The 14,662-nt window shown below is 37.8% G+C and overlaps 1 protein-coding gene across 2 annotated transcripts in view; it reads right to left on the minus strand.

Moving 5' to 3' along the window:
• The window catches only part of MMP16 (matrix metallopeptidase 16), a 297,823-nt gene that overhangs the window by 31,951 nt on the left and 251,210 nt on the right, over positions 1 to 14,662 (minus strand). For both annotated transcript variants that reach the window (XM_070075287.1, XM_002710677.5), the window contains exon 7: positions 11,163 to 11,301. In XM_070075287.1, the coding sequence (XP_069931388.1) occupies positions 11,163 to 11,301 (139 nt within the window). The remainder of the gene's footprint in view (positions 1 to 11,162; positions 11,302 to 14,662) is intronic.

A 14,662-nucleotide genomic window follows, 5' to 3' on the forward strand; every position in this document is an offset into this window, starting at 1 on the left:
GCATTTCCTAGAATTTTATATGAATGTTATAATACAGCATGAATTCTTCCTCCTTAGCAAATTCATTTTAGCTTCATTCATGTTATAATGTGAATAAGTAGTTCATTCCTTTTTATTTCTGAGTAGCTTTGCATTACATAGCCACATCACAAATGGTTTATCCATTCACTTCTTGGGAATATTTATTTCTAGTTTTGTGTTATTACACAGACAGCTGTTTTGAATATTCATATGGAAGTCTTTGATTAGACATGCTTTCATTTGTCTTGGGAAAATATCTAAGAGTATGATCGCTGGGTTATCCAATATCCATGTGTACAATTTTTAAAGAAACTGCTATTGAGTGGACATTGTGGTACAGTGGTTCAGCTGCCAACTGAGATGCCCACATTTTGTATAAGAGGGCCTGTCTCAAGTCATGGCTACTCAGCTTCTGATCCACCTTCCTGTGCACACGTGTAGGAGGAAGCAAATGATGGCTCAATTACTTGAGTTCCTGCTACCCATGAGGGAGATCAGGATGCAATTCCCTGGCTCCCGGCTCTGGCTTGACTCAGCCCTTGCTGTGGCAGTCATTTGGGGAATGAACCAGTAGATGGACTATCTCTCTCTCTCTCTCTCTCTCTCTTTTTTTTTTAAAAGATTTTCTTATATTTATTTGAGTGGTACAGTTATAGAGTGAGGGAGAGACATTGAGAAAGGTCTTCGATTTGCTGGTTCACTCCCCAAATGGCCACAACAGCCAGAGCTGGGCCAATCAGAAACCAGGAGCCAGGAACTTCTGAGTCTCTCACATGGGTGCAAGGGCCAAAGCACTTGGGCCATCTTCTACTGCTTCTCAAGCCATAGCAGAGAGCTGGATCAGAAGAAGAGCAGTGGGGACTTGAAATGGTGTCCATATGAGATGCTTGCACTGCAGGCAGAGGCTTAGCCTGCTGAGCCACAGAGCCAGCCTGCCTCTCCTCTCCCTACCTCTTAGTCTCTGTCTCTCTGCCTTTCAAATACATATATAAATAAATATTTTAAATAATAAACTGTGAAGTTGCTTTCTTGAAAGAGGGTACAATCTGACATTTACACCAGACATATATATGAAAGTTCCAGCTCCTTCAAGATCTTACCCATACTTAAAATGGTCTGATTTCTAAATTTTGACAACTTTAACAGGTGTTATAGTGGCAATTCATTGTGATGTTAATATACATTTTTCTAATGGCTAATGGTGTTAAATATCTTCTCATGTGTTTATTTGTCATCCTAGGTTAATTTTTAAAGAAAATATTAATTAATTTGAAAGGCAGACTGACAGAGTGGGAGACAGAGAGGCATATCATATATCCACCAGTTCAATATTTGAATGGTTGCAACATCTGGGCTGGGCCAGGACAAAATGATGAGACAGGAATTCTTTCTTGGTCTTCATGGGTCAGAAGGACTCAGGCACTTAGCCCATCATTTGCTACTTTCCCAGGTGCGTTAGCAGGGATCTGGAGGAAAGCAAAATTGCAGGCACACAAAGTGGCACCCCAATATTGAACGCACGCATGACAAGTGCTGGTTTAACTCACTGAATCACAACATTCGCCTTTTGTGGTCTAACTTTTGTTCAAAACTTTTGCTCATTTTTCTTGACTTCTTTTGCTTCCTTTTCATTAAGTTTTGGGAGTTCTTTATGTATTCTGGATACAACACTTTCATCGTATGTATAAAGGACTTTCAAAAATCTACGAATAATGCACATTATCTTTTAATTTCATGTTTTTAGGAACCTTCTGAAGCCTCCACATATGGTTCGCCAGTAGTGTATTCTAGTTTGGTGAGTTGTCTTTTTTATTTTCTTAAATAAAATGAAGAGAAATCTTTAATTTGATGAAATCTAATTTGCTAATATTTCTTTAATGGACTGTGATTTTGGCATACTATATAATAATCTTTCACTTAAGCCAAAGTCATCAACATTTGTCTCCAACTCTTTCCTAGAAATGTTACAGTTTCAGCCCTTGCAATTGGGTTAGAAACACTTGGAATTCAAGTCTGTGAATCATGTGAGGCTCTGTTTGAAGCGTGTTTTTGTATGGATACTCAGTGGTCCTGACATTATTTTTTTTTTGACAGTCAGAGTGATTTTTGAAAAATTTGTCTTTTCTTCCTTAAATTTCCCTTGTGTTTTCAAAGAAAAATCTCTGAAATCAGAAGTTATTTGCCTGTGTATTTTCTGAATCTACTTCTGGGCTTTATTCTGTTCCACTGATCTTTTTTTTTTTTTCTTCCATTTTTATGTCAATGCTTCAATGTCTTGATTACTACAGCTTTAAAATAAGACTTGAAATCAAGTAGTATTTTCAATGTGATTTAATTTACATTGAATCTTTTCCATATAAATTCTAGAATCAGCTTGACCATTACTATAAAAAAATCCTGCAAGGTTTTGATTGGGATTACATTCTGTAGATAAATTTGGTTATAATTTGCATTGTGATATGGTTGGGTGCTCTGACTCATGAACAAAGCATACATATGCAGTCATATAAGTCTTCTGTACTGTCATTTTTTATTTTTTTAATATTTATTTTATTTATTTGAAAGACAGAGTTACAGAGAGAGGCAGAGACAGAAGGTGAGAGAGAGAGGCCTTCTGTCTGCTGATTCACTCCCCAAAACACCACAATGCCCGGAGCTGAGTTGATCCAAAGCCAGGAGCCAAGAGCTTCTTCTGGGTCTCCCACAGGGGTATAGGGGCCCAAGGACTTGGGCTATCCTCTGTGCTTTTCCAGGCACATTAGCAGGAAGCTGGATCAGAAGTGGAGCAGCTGGGACTCAACCCCGTGCCCATATGGGTGCTGCTGGCTCGGGCTTTCACCCAATGCGCCTCAGTGCCAGCCTCTTCTGTACTGTCATTTAGCTAAACTGCGTAGTTTTTAGTGTATAGGTTATATACACCTTTTTGCAGTTTGATGATGCAGTATTTGATATTTGGAGATGCAACTGTAAATTGCCTTTAAAAAGGTTTTTCAACTGTTGATTGGTCTTTGTTAGTGTTTGATGGAAAATCATTCTCCATAGGTTCCTTGCTTTTCAGTATGTCTACAGAGCAAAGGCATTGACTGCTCTTGCTCTGGGAAAAATTTTCAAACAGATTTAAAGCAAATTCTCTACATTACAGACATGGTGTCTCCCTCCATATCAAAGGGAAGATTTACTGACTGTCCAATATAACAAAGAAAATGTATCCCTTCGTGGAATACGTTACGCAGGCTTACAGCTCATTATAAAATATTCAGCATCTCTAAGATTCTTTCCTGCAACAAAACTGGTTACATAAATAGGCCCCCTACAGAGCATCTTTCCGTATTAGAGTTCAGGGAAAATGTGCAAATGGCTATACTCTGGCTACTGAATTTGTCACTGTCTTTTGTTCTGACTCATCATTCTCACGTCTTCTGCCAATACACATGAAAGTGAGGCAGGCTAAGTTGTTACCTTACAAACAGAGTAAAATCTCTGACCCTTCACAATTCTTTAAAATGCACAGGAATAAAATTCATTTTTGTGTAATTATCTTATATCCTACAAGCTTGCTAAAGTCAGTTATCAATTCGAGGAGCATTTTTGGTTGAGCAAATCCTAATTCTACATTTATAACATATTGATTTATGAATATTTTTATTTTAATCTATATTTTGTAATTATTATTTTTAGTTCTTCCTGTAGTACATCTAAATACAACCTTCAGTAAAGTGTTGAATAATCTTGTAAGTGTGGACACCCTTGTCTTTCTCCTGATATTAGGAGAAAGTCAGATACTGTGAATTTTACCTTGGTGGGTCAAAAATTTTGTATTCCCATAAATAGTTTTGGATTCTGTTCTAGGACTGTTACTTGAAATTAATTTGATTGTTTCAGGCCTTACTTTGCACATGTGTTAGGTAGGGCCATGCTCACTACAGGATACTTATTCCCCACTACGGAGACAAGATCCTTCTCAGGACTCTGTCTAATTCCCTGAACAGGTAGCTTGGGCAGTGGGTACTGCTAAGCCACTATGTTAGCCATTGTTTCCTGACTCATTCTCTAGACTTGAGCCATGTCCTTATACAGATATGCTCACCAATATTTCCTCCAACATTTATGGGGTTCCATCTGCTAATCTATAGCTAATAAGATTATGTTAAAAATATAGAATTGGGGACCAGCACTGTGGTGCTGGGGTTAAAATCTAGGCCTACAGCGCTGGCATCCCATATCGGCACTGGTTTAAGTCCCAGCTGCTTCATTTCCAATCCAGCTCCCTCCTAATGTGCCTGAGAGAGCAGCGGAGGATAGTCCAATTCATTGGGCCTCTGGACCCACATGGGAGACCTGGAAGAATCGCCTAGTTCCTGGCTTCAGATAGTTCAGCTCCAGCTGTTGAGGCCATTTAAATACTGAACCAGTGGATGGAAAACCTCTCTCTCTACCCTTCTGTCTCTACCTCTCTCTCTCTGTAACTCTTTCAAATAAATAAAATGAATATTTAAGAAAAATAAAGCAAAAGAATATAGAATTGATCACATGTATATAGAATACATTGTTTCATGTTTTTATAATTTGTATACTGAAAACATATATTACCTATAGTGAATATATATATATATATATAAGTTGTCCAAAGTTAAAATAGTAATATTATACCAAAATATGGTTTTTTAATTGTAACTACTATTCACCCATTGTTCTTAAGATATTTCTATAAGTTCAAATGAATATAACATGGTGTGTTTTTTGTATTAAAAACATGTGTACTCTCATGGGCTCTTCAGCCAGATCTGAATGCCTTAAGGGCTGATTCTGAGGCCAGAGTGCTGTTTAGGACATCTGCCATTCTATGAGTCTGCTGTGTATCCTGCTTCCCATGTTGGATCATTCTCTCCCTTTTTTATTCTATCAGTTGAAGAGCCCATGAGAGTATTTTAGGCATGGAAAGCCAAAACACTCTGGCAAAAAAAAAAAAAAGAGGACCTAAATGAAAGATCTCTGCAAGTGAGATCCCAGTAGAAAGAATGGGCCATCAAAGGAGGAGGTAACTTTCTCTGAAGGGAGGAGAGAACTTCCACTTTGACTATGAACTTTTCTAAATAAGATCAAAGTCAGCGAACTCAAGAGGCTTCCATAGCCTTGGAAACTCATGACTAGAGCCTAGGGAGATTTCTGACACCATAAACAAAAGTGTCAAATTGTTAAGTCAACAACAGGAGTCACTGTGTACTTACTCCTCATGTGGGATCTCTGTCCTTAATATATTGTCCAATGTGAATTAATGCTATAACCAATACTCAAACAGCATTTTACACTTTATGTTCTGTGTGGTGCAAACTGATGAAATCTTTACTTAATATATACTAAATTGATCTTCTGTATATAAAGATAATTGAAAATGAATCTTGATGTGAATGGAATGGGAGAGGGAGCGGGAGATGGGAGGGTTGTGGGTGGGAGGGAAGTTATGAGGGGGAAAAAGCCAATGTAATACATAAACTGTACTTTGGAAAATTATATTTACTGAATAAAAGTTTAAAAAACATTTGTACTTTATAAATAAGCATTTATTTACAATTGAATCTATGAAAATGAGATTAATACTACATATTGTAAAAAATACATGATTAAGTAAGTTTATATCTAAACATAAGCTTTAGTTAAACAGTGTGAAAAAAGACTAGTCAAGAAAAAGTATTATCATATAATGTAAATTAGAAAGGTAAAAATGGGGTGGGTAATGTGGCAATGGGGTGAAGCCATTGCCTGCAATGCTGGCATCCTATACGTGTGCTGGTTCATGTCCTGGCTGTTCCATTTCCCAGCTGCTCCATTTCTGATCCAGCTCCTTGCTAATAGTAGCCTTGGAAAAGCAGTGGAAAAATGCCTCAAATACTTGGAACCCTCTACCCATGTGAGACACTTGGATGAAGCTCCTGGTTCCTGGCTTCAGCCAGGCCAAGGGTTGGCTATTGGGGAGTGAAACAGTAGATGAAAGCTCTCTCTCTCTCTTTTTCTCTCTCTCTCTTTCTAACTCTGACTTATAAAAAAAAAGGAAGGAGAGAAAAACATAAAAAGGAGGGAAAGATGAGGATATGAATAAGGAAGGTAAAGAGGGATGAAGAGCAAATCAAAGAAGAGAGACACTTAGAAAATTAGTTACAGTGGTGCACAACTACTGGTAGAGGCTGAGGCTGACTTGTGTAGGCTGTGAATACAGACTAGGGTAAATTTTATTCTCAGTTCATTCATTCTCTGTGGCGTGTTGACTACATTCTAGGTTTCACTTAAATGTAACTCAAGAGACTATGACCCACAGCCTGTTTCATTAAAGCCCATAATTTAAGAACAGTTTTATATTTTAATGAATTATAAAAACACATACAACAAAAAACAAAGAAGAGCATACACTATGTGTGCTGCAAAACTTAAAATATTTACTATTGGTCATTATAGAAATTTGCCTCAAGCACTGGCTTAAGAGATTGGAAACAAGAGTATAAAAAGGCAAAAAAAAAAAAAGGAGAAGCAGAGTGAATACTTTGTGCTTACACAGCTGACATGCTAGCAACGAGATCACAGATAAGTAATAAATAAGTGAAATATCTGGTTTGTCAGATGGAATGTAGAAAATTCAAGAAGAGAAGAGGATTTAGCTGGAAGAAGAGGACTCCAGGTCATCTCACAGCTCCTGGAGCTAAATGGGATGGATAGTCTTAGGGATGAGGAACAGTCTACTTATCTGATAAAGGCCCTAAAGAGATGCTATCAAGTATCCATGACCATTCTGATGGTGAATGTGTTGAGTGTAGGATCATATGTATTTTAAGTCAATTGGAAAAATATCCCAGTTAAAAATAAGAGGGTTAAGCGAGGGAGGAGGTATTCTATAACTGTAAGCAGTATAGTTCTGCATATAGTCCTATAGACTTACTTCTAAGGGTACAGCCTAAACACTTGTCACGGGACTCCACATCCATAAAAATCAGTGGTATAAATGCCATCTTAACTGTTAAAATGATCATAATAAATGTCAAAGTCAACATATAGATGGGTTTAAGTATAAAAATGATCATATAAATAACATCAAGTGCCTGGTAATAATAATAGATTTAAAAAGGAAGGAAAGTGAAATATGGGAAGCAGTCCACACAGCACACTCCTAGAATGACATTCACTGTAAATAACACTCTGATATCAGAATCAGCCCTTAAGGCTTCCTGGTCTGGCTGAAAGGCCTGTGAGAGCATTTCAGGCATGGAAAGCCAAAAAATATCCTACACGGAGGATCTCTGTGAAACCTCAGTGGAAAGAAAGGGTCATCAAAGAAGGATATACTCTTCTCTGAAGGGAGGAGAGAACATCCACTTTGCTTATGGCTGTGTCCAAATACTGATGGAATCTATGGTCACAAAGGCTTCCATAGCCTTGGAAGCCCATGGCAAGAGCCCCGGGTAATCACCGACATCACAAATAAGAGTGTTAATTGTTAAAAGAACAACAGAAGTCACTGTGCACTTACTCCCCATATAGGACCTCCATTCCTAATGAGTTGTACTATGAGAATCGACCACAAATTTTGTTCCCAAACTGTACTCTATATGTTGTGTGTGGGCATGGGGGCAAATTATTGAAATCTATGCTTAGCATGGAGTTGGTCCTCTGTATATAAAGTCAAACTAAAAATGAACAATAATGAAGAAGGAAATGGGAGAGGGAGAGAAATGTCAGATGGGAGTTGGGGGCAGAGGAGGGTAGGAATGGAGGAAAGAATCAGTGCATTTCTAAAGTTGTACCTATGAAAAAATGCATTCATTAAATAAAAAAATGTAATGTGGCACACTGCTCGGGCTCTTGGAATAGGGAGAGGAAATTAGGTAAAAATTAAGCTATCTTGAAAAAGTGTGGATTTTGGTTAAGAAAAAAAAAAAAAAAAAAAAAGAAAGGAGAGCGGTTTCTGCCTAGGGTTCTGGGATTCTTATTTCTCCTCTGCCAGTGATGAGGCAGAGACTAGGGACGAAAGCTGTCTTGCTGGGGACAGCCAGAGTTTCAGGCTCCCTCTGATTCAGCAACAGTGTCTGGAGCAGGGGAGCTGCATATCACAGCGGACTTTGAGTAGGCTCCTCTGAAGAAAGTGGTAAGAGCAAACTGGAGGAAGGAGGCACCAGAGCGAGGTCTTCAGGGTGTCAAACGTTGGGAGAGCAGACGTTTCCCCATGTGACGATGTATCAGAAGACACAACTGAGAAGCACAACTTGCTGAAAGTGCAATACATCTGACAGCAAAGTTATTGCTGCTGTTAGCACAGTAACATGAGAAACTAAGTCGAGTCAATGTTTAGGGATGCTTGTTGATCCAGCGCCTACTGCGCATCCAGGTCTATTTCAGCAGCCGCAAGCACAGTGCTGTGCCAGGCAATCTAGACTAGAGCCACGTCTCGTGAGACTTACAGGCAAACACTGTAGGCAATTTCACATTTTTACAAGTGCTGTGTGTAACTTGGAAGGTATTCCTGAAATAGGGTGGGTGGGAGGGCACACTGAGGACATGCCTTTTATGCTGGCTGTTGGAAGATGAAAAGGAGCCAGCCATGCCACAAGTGAGCAAAGAAAGCCAAAGTGAATAAAAGTGAGAATGGCCCGAGGCAGTCGGGAGCTGTCAGCACACTGATTTATGGCTGTGGCAGTTCCTCCTCAGGCAGTTCAGTCAGAGAGCACTATTGATCCTGCCTTGAGACAGGGCCTCTGAGAACAGCCCTCAAGCCCCAGGCTACCCCGGGGTTCTCCTTCTCTACTTTGTGTTCCTATTACTCCTGGGACCCAAGAAGGGTGAGAGCAGGGGAATTTCTGTCCAAAGATTACGCCCCTAAGATTCACAAGCTTTACGTGGGTCCTTGCTTTGGCTATACTGGTGCAGTGCATGTCTGCTCATTTAAACACTTATTATAAAATAGCAAGCAGGCAATAATATTAATTATAGTAATGCTACTAAAGTAGCAATAGCTGGCATTTACTGAGCCAAGTATTTCTCATGTGGTAATTAATCCACTGCTTCAAATAATCCTGAGGTGTGCAGTAACATGAACCTGGTTTCTCAGATGGGGAAACTGAGGCAAAGAGAAGTGAGTAGCTTACCCATTTCATACATTTAGTAAGCATTCAAAACTGACCACAGAACCCTCAGGTTCTTTTTTTTTTTCTTTCTTTCTTTCTTTTTTTTTTTTTTTTTTTTTTTTTTTTTTTTTGACAGGCAGAGTGGACAGTGAGAGAGAAAGATAGAGAAAAAGGTCTTCCTTTTTCCGTTGGTTCACCCCACAATGGCTGCTGCGGCTGGCACATCGTGGCCGGCGCACTGCGCTGATCCCAAGCCAGGAGCCAGGTGCTTCTCCTGGTCTCCCATGCGGGTGCAGGGCCCAAGCACTTGAGCCATCCTCCACTGCACTCCTGGGCCACAGCAGAGAGCTGGCCTGGAAGAGGAGTGAATGGGACAGAATCTGGCGCCCCGACCGGGACTAGAACCTGGTGTGCCGGCGCCGCAGGCAGAGGATTAGCCTAGTGAGCCACGGTGCCGGTCGAACCCTCAGATTCTTTTTTTTTTTTTTTTTTTTAACAACGAAACTCAATTTATTATGTTCCTACTTTGTGTGGACAGATTACATAGAATAGGATCGCTTCACAAATAAAAATAATTTTTAATAATAAGTTTTCCTGCAAGTGATCTATAAAATCATTTTTGCAATTATATAACTATTTCAGTAACAGTTTTAACATTAAGAATGTCAAGATTCTAACAGACATAAAATGATCTGATCCAAAGTTGAGGGAAATGCTGTCATAAAATTTAACTCATCAATGACAGAAAATGTTTCAGTATTATCAATGTGTCAGATACTATGTCAAACTCTTTGAATGGATTGTGTCCTTTAATTCTCAAACCAGTAAGGTAAAGGAAGTAAAATAACTATCTTCATTGCCATAAAAAGAAACCGAACCTTACAAATGAGAGCCAGAATTTGAATCCATGTCAAATTCTGCAGGGAAGTAGCGAACCCTCAGATTCTTATAACTGATACACCACAGTGCTTCTTTCCTCAAGGAACAGACTGCAAAAATAAAAGAACTTCCAGGTATACTCTTTTATTTCACACAGGTAGCTTGAATGTCTCTTTTAATATTACAAATGTCTCCAAAAGCCCATGTTTTCATTACTACAAATTCTTCCATTTGATTCTGCGAATAATTTTTAAAAAAATTTATTTAGGTCTCCATTTCCCTTCCCTCAGCTTCTATCCCTCTCTGAGCTCATTTTCAGTCCTTTAGGCTTGGAATAATACATTCATTCATTCATATTTCTGCACTCTAACTTCCCTCTGCCTCAGCTCAAATACAGTCTCTGCAGTTCCCTCGGGCCCTCCTTCAAGCTGTCTCTCGTCCCTAAGTTCTCCACTAAGAGTTAAGGCTTCCAGCTTTGCACTACAGTGATTCTGTGGAGGGAACACTAGGCTCTGGACTAAGCTCATTTTCCCACATGATCTCACTTTTGCATGCTGAGCAATCATCTGTACTTGTACGACTGAAGTTTCTCACTGAGATAAATTTCAGATGATAAACCTCACGACACTGAAAACTGAATAAATTCTCCTAGTCCTCAATTTTTCCTACTTTTAGCAGTAATTTCCTAGTTTTCCAGAAACCATGTAAACTGATTAAATCAAGTAAAGTTTCAGAGATTACAGATGAAAACAAGCAAGCAAGCAGGATTTCTTTCAAGAAAAACAGAGAGCAACTCCAAAGACTCTAAAGTAGAAACAAGTGGACTGAAATACCTTAGTCAGTGTAGAAATGGCTGCTTATTTATTTTCTTTCTTTTATATGTTTAACGTAAATCTAAAAGTTCTAAGAACATAAAACATATCTTAAATTTGACTTATACATGAGAATACCATATGATAAAACATTTTAAAAATTTAAAAAATCTTTATTTTATTTCATTCCATATCTAGTCAATATGAAGTTTGTTTCATGTAATCCATTAGCTACCTAGCTTCACTTAAGAGGTCTGACTTAATCCCCCTCTGTGTGTGCGGTACAGAAACCTGGACACAATGATCAAAATACAAAATAGTCAGACTCAGAGAACAATCTTACCTTTAAAGAAGACAAAATTCCCATCACTGTTCTCATACACAGCATCGATACTAGGAGGCAAGCCCCGCCAGAAGTAAGTAATTTGCATGGGGTATCCATCCATCACTCTGTTGTTCCTCACTCGCCAAAACCACTGGTCCTGCAAACCAAGCAAAGCAGCTCTCAACAGACATGCAGGCCTCCTCGGCATTTCAATGCACCATGGTTGATTCACCTCTTTTAAAGCTATGCTAGTCTAGTTGTCACTGTGTTCTAACAAAACAAAGAGCCAACCAACTGTGATTACACAGTAAACTCCCAAATGTCTAACCTGTAACTGTGATTAAAAACAAATGTTAAATTTTCCCTCAACTTGCCCTCCACTGCCTTCTAGATAGAAAGACAGAGGTGGTTGAGAGAAGTCCTCCACAGACTTTGAATGCAAGTCAGCTTCTTGAATATGAGAGCACTGCTTTAACCACACATGCAAAATCTATTAACTCAAGATGCTAGGGATACAATGGAGAGTCCACACCTAATAGGACAATGTTACACATATTGTCCCCACTAATTTTAAGTAGAGCCCTCTTTCACTAGTGAATGTGTGTACAGTTTGGTTGAACAACTATATGGACACCCTACATGGGTGTTAAAAATACCTTGAAAAGAATTCCTCGTAGTAGGTTCTAGACGAACTGTCCCTTTTATCTATTCTTGTGATACATTTTACCTCCTCTGTCACAGCATAGGTCACTTTATATCAAAAGTATACATTCTTGTCTCTACTAAACATTTACACATGCCTTGACCTACATCTATGATTAGCCTATAAAAACTATGTTTCCATATAAGTATTTTTAATGCTACAAGAGAATCTTACCAAAAAAGACACAATTTAAAATTTGAGAATATTCAAAGTGATTTAATAAAATAAAAGGCAGGCATATTTCAAAACTAGTATCCAATACATTACAATTTCACTTTATTTCAACTTTCATTTTAGTTCCAATTTCTATACATACAAACATTTCTCTTAGAAGTTAAATATTTTTCCCAACTTAGACACTAGTTAGTGATTAATTGTAGCAGTTTCCCAAGCTTTTGGCTAAGAGTAGGTTAGCATGACTATTAGGTCTTCTATAGGATTCTAGGATTTATTAGTTATTTATACATTCTTTCTCTCTGTGTCTCTCTCTTACTCTGTCTCTATTCTTCTCTGTGTCTCTTACATACATACACACACACACACACATAAACTAGACTGCAAAGTTTTGGATTTCAGGTAATATGATAAAAATAACTTTTTCCACCTAAATCAATCAAAATATTAAATTTTCTTGGGAGACTTAGAATAGTTGGGCTTTATTTTAGTGAGTACAGACTGGCTTCACCACTAACCTTGGTTACTTACAAACAAAGGAGGAAGGAGCTTAACTAATGATTCTGGGTTGAAAATTTAACCCTTTCCTGTCTGCTAATAAGTGTGCTGTCTTTATTGAGATACTTAAGATTCACTGAGTTAGTGCAAACTAATATATAACTTATAGCATGATTTCTAAATTTGACAGAAAGGACTTTCTAGGGACGAGGCATACGGCAGCACTGAAACTTCCGATTATTATTGGTAACATTATACGGAAACTAGTCATCCTACTGCTCTCATTTCCATTTCTGTTTAGTTTTGTCTTAGGTTCATCCTTTGGTTTTCAGGTTTCAGATGTATTATGATTCTACCCAAGCATCTCTTTTTCCTATAGTTTTTCTTTTGTTACTAACCCTTTCTTGATACTTTTCAATACTAGCTAGCCTGAATTGACAAACATTTTGATCCACAGGCAGTAGACAAATAAAAGTGACTTTAAAATACACTGTTATTTTATAAAAAAAGATTAAAGGAAATATTGATAGGCATGAGGAACAGGGTATTTCTGCTAATAGAACCTGAGTAGGCAATATTTTTATTACTGAAAAGAAAAATAACATTTTGATCTAGCTATAACAGGCATTTTTAATTCAGTGTTAAAACTATCCCAATCTCCAAGTAAAATGTGTTTATTGAATTGTGGTAATCCATGTGTCAAAATAATAACTAAAATGACTATATATCAGTTATAAAGAAATAATTGATAATAGTTATTTATTCATAGAAACTTGAATCAGAAATCTTTTCTTTAAGCTGGATACTGGGAAGAAACCTGGTGAAAAAAATATGGACTGTATTTCAGTTTTTCTTAAAGACACATTTCATATTAATATAATTCCCCACAAATGTCAACAGGAGCCAGTAATTCTTTGGAACAGACACATTACAGTCTGAAGATAGGACCACAACCTCAGCTTGCCACTAATAGAAAATAAATGAAAGTTCTCCCAGCAGATAAGCATAGCCCATTTGCAAAACATCAGAAGGAAGTGTGGCACCATGGATGAATTCATGACCATTTCTTGTTGACTGCAGCATTGGTAGAGTCATATAAAATTGTAGATATTCAGGTGATGCCAGCGGTCAACCTAGCCACAAATTCTATTTTGTAGAAAGCAATGTTACAAGTAATTTAGAAAGTGTTGTGACAAAGAGGGTGTAAACAAATGGTGTGGTCACTATAGACTGCAAATTCTGAACTGGAGATTATGAACAATTCACTAGGAAAGGTATTGAAAATGATATTTGTAAATTTTCTTTGTAAGTGAAACTTTTTCTGACTTCTTATCTACAGGTGAAGCCCTCATTCCATCCAGGCACATCTGTGGCCTCCCTTAACTGCCTTGCCTGCTTTGTTTCATTGCATGTATTACCTCCCTATAGGATACTCATCTTATTTATTTATTATTCATCCTCTCTCCATTACGCTATTAGATCCATGATTGCAAGGATATTTGCCTTTCATTCACTTATGGTTCTCCATTTCCAGAAAATGCCTCGCATGTTGTAGATGCTCATTAAATATTCTTGAAGAAAAACACAACTTAGGAGGAAAGGTCAAAGCAATGGTAAGTGATCCTTTCAGAAACTAAAGCTTTAAAATTAAATCTCAGTTTATTTTCCCCTCTCTGGTCAAGATGGTTTCTTGCTCTTTAAAAATCAAAAGTCTATGGGTTAACAAGAGCGCAAAAATTTTACTTGAATTGGCAGATATTTAGCACACATTCTGTTTTCTAGAAGTGTGTGATATTTAAAGCCCTTTAAATCCTAGAGGAAAAACACATTTGCTTTCATACTTCTAAACAACATAACTTTCGTAATGGCTTTGAATATGAAGGTAAAGAAAGATGAGCAACCTCTATAGGACTCAATTGCTGCTGTTTTATGTTACTTCTGGCCTCTTCTTTTTAATCATCAATACAAAAACATTTGCAAAATCAACTTAGAAAAATGAGCACTTCACAATGACCAAATGGGAATTTCTATGGAAACACTAATCTTTCACTTACGATGCAAGCATTTACTGCCTTTCACACAGATTCATCTTTCCATGTACCTTGGGTCCCAGAAATCCCCATTTGTTGCCATAAAGAAGGCC

The sequence above is a fragment of the Oryctolagus cuniculus genome, chromosome 6 (genome assembly GCF_051225735.1).
Source record: "Oryctolagus cuniculus isolate XC-2025 breed Fujian yellow rabbit chromosome 6, ASM5122573v1, whole genome shotgun sequence".
Lineage (NCBI taxonomy): Eukaryota > Metazoa > Chordata > Mammalia > Lagomorpha > Leporidae > Oryctolagus > Oryctolagus cuniculus.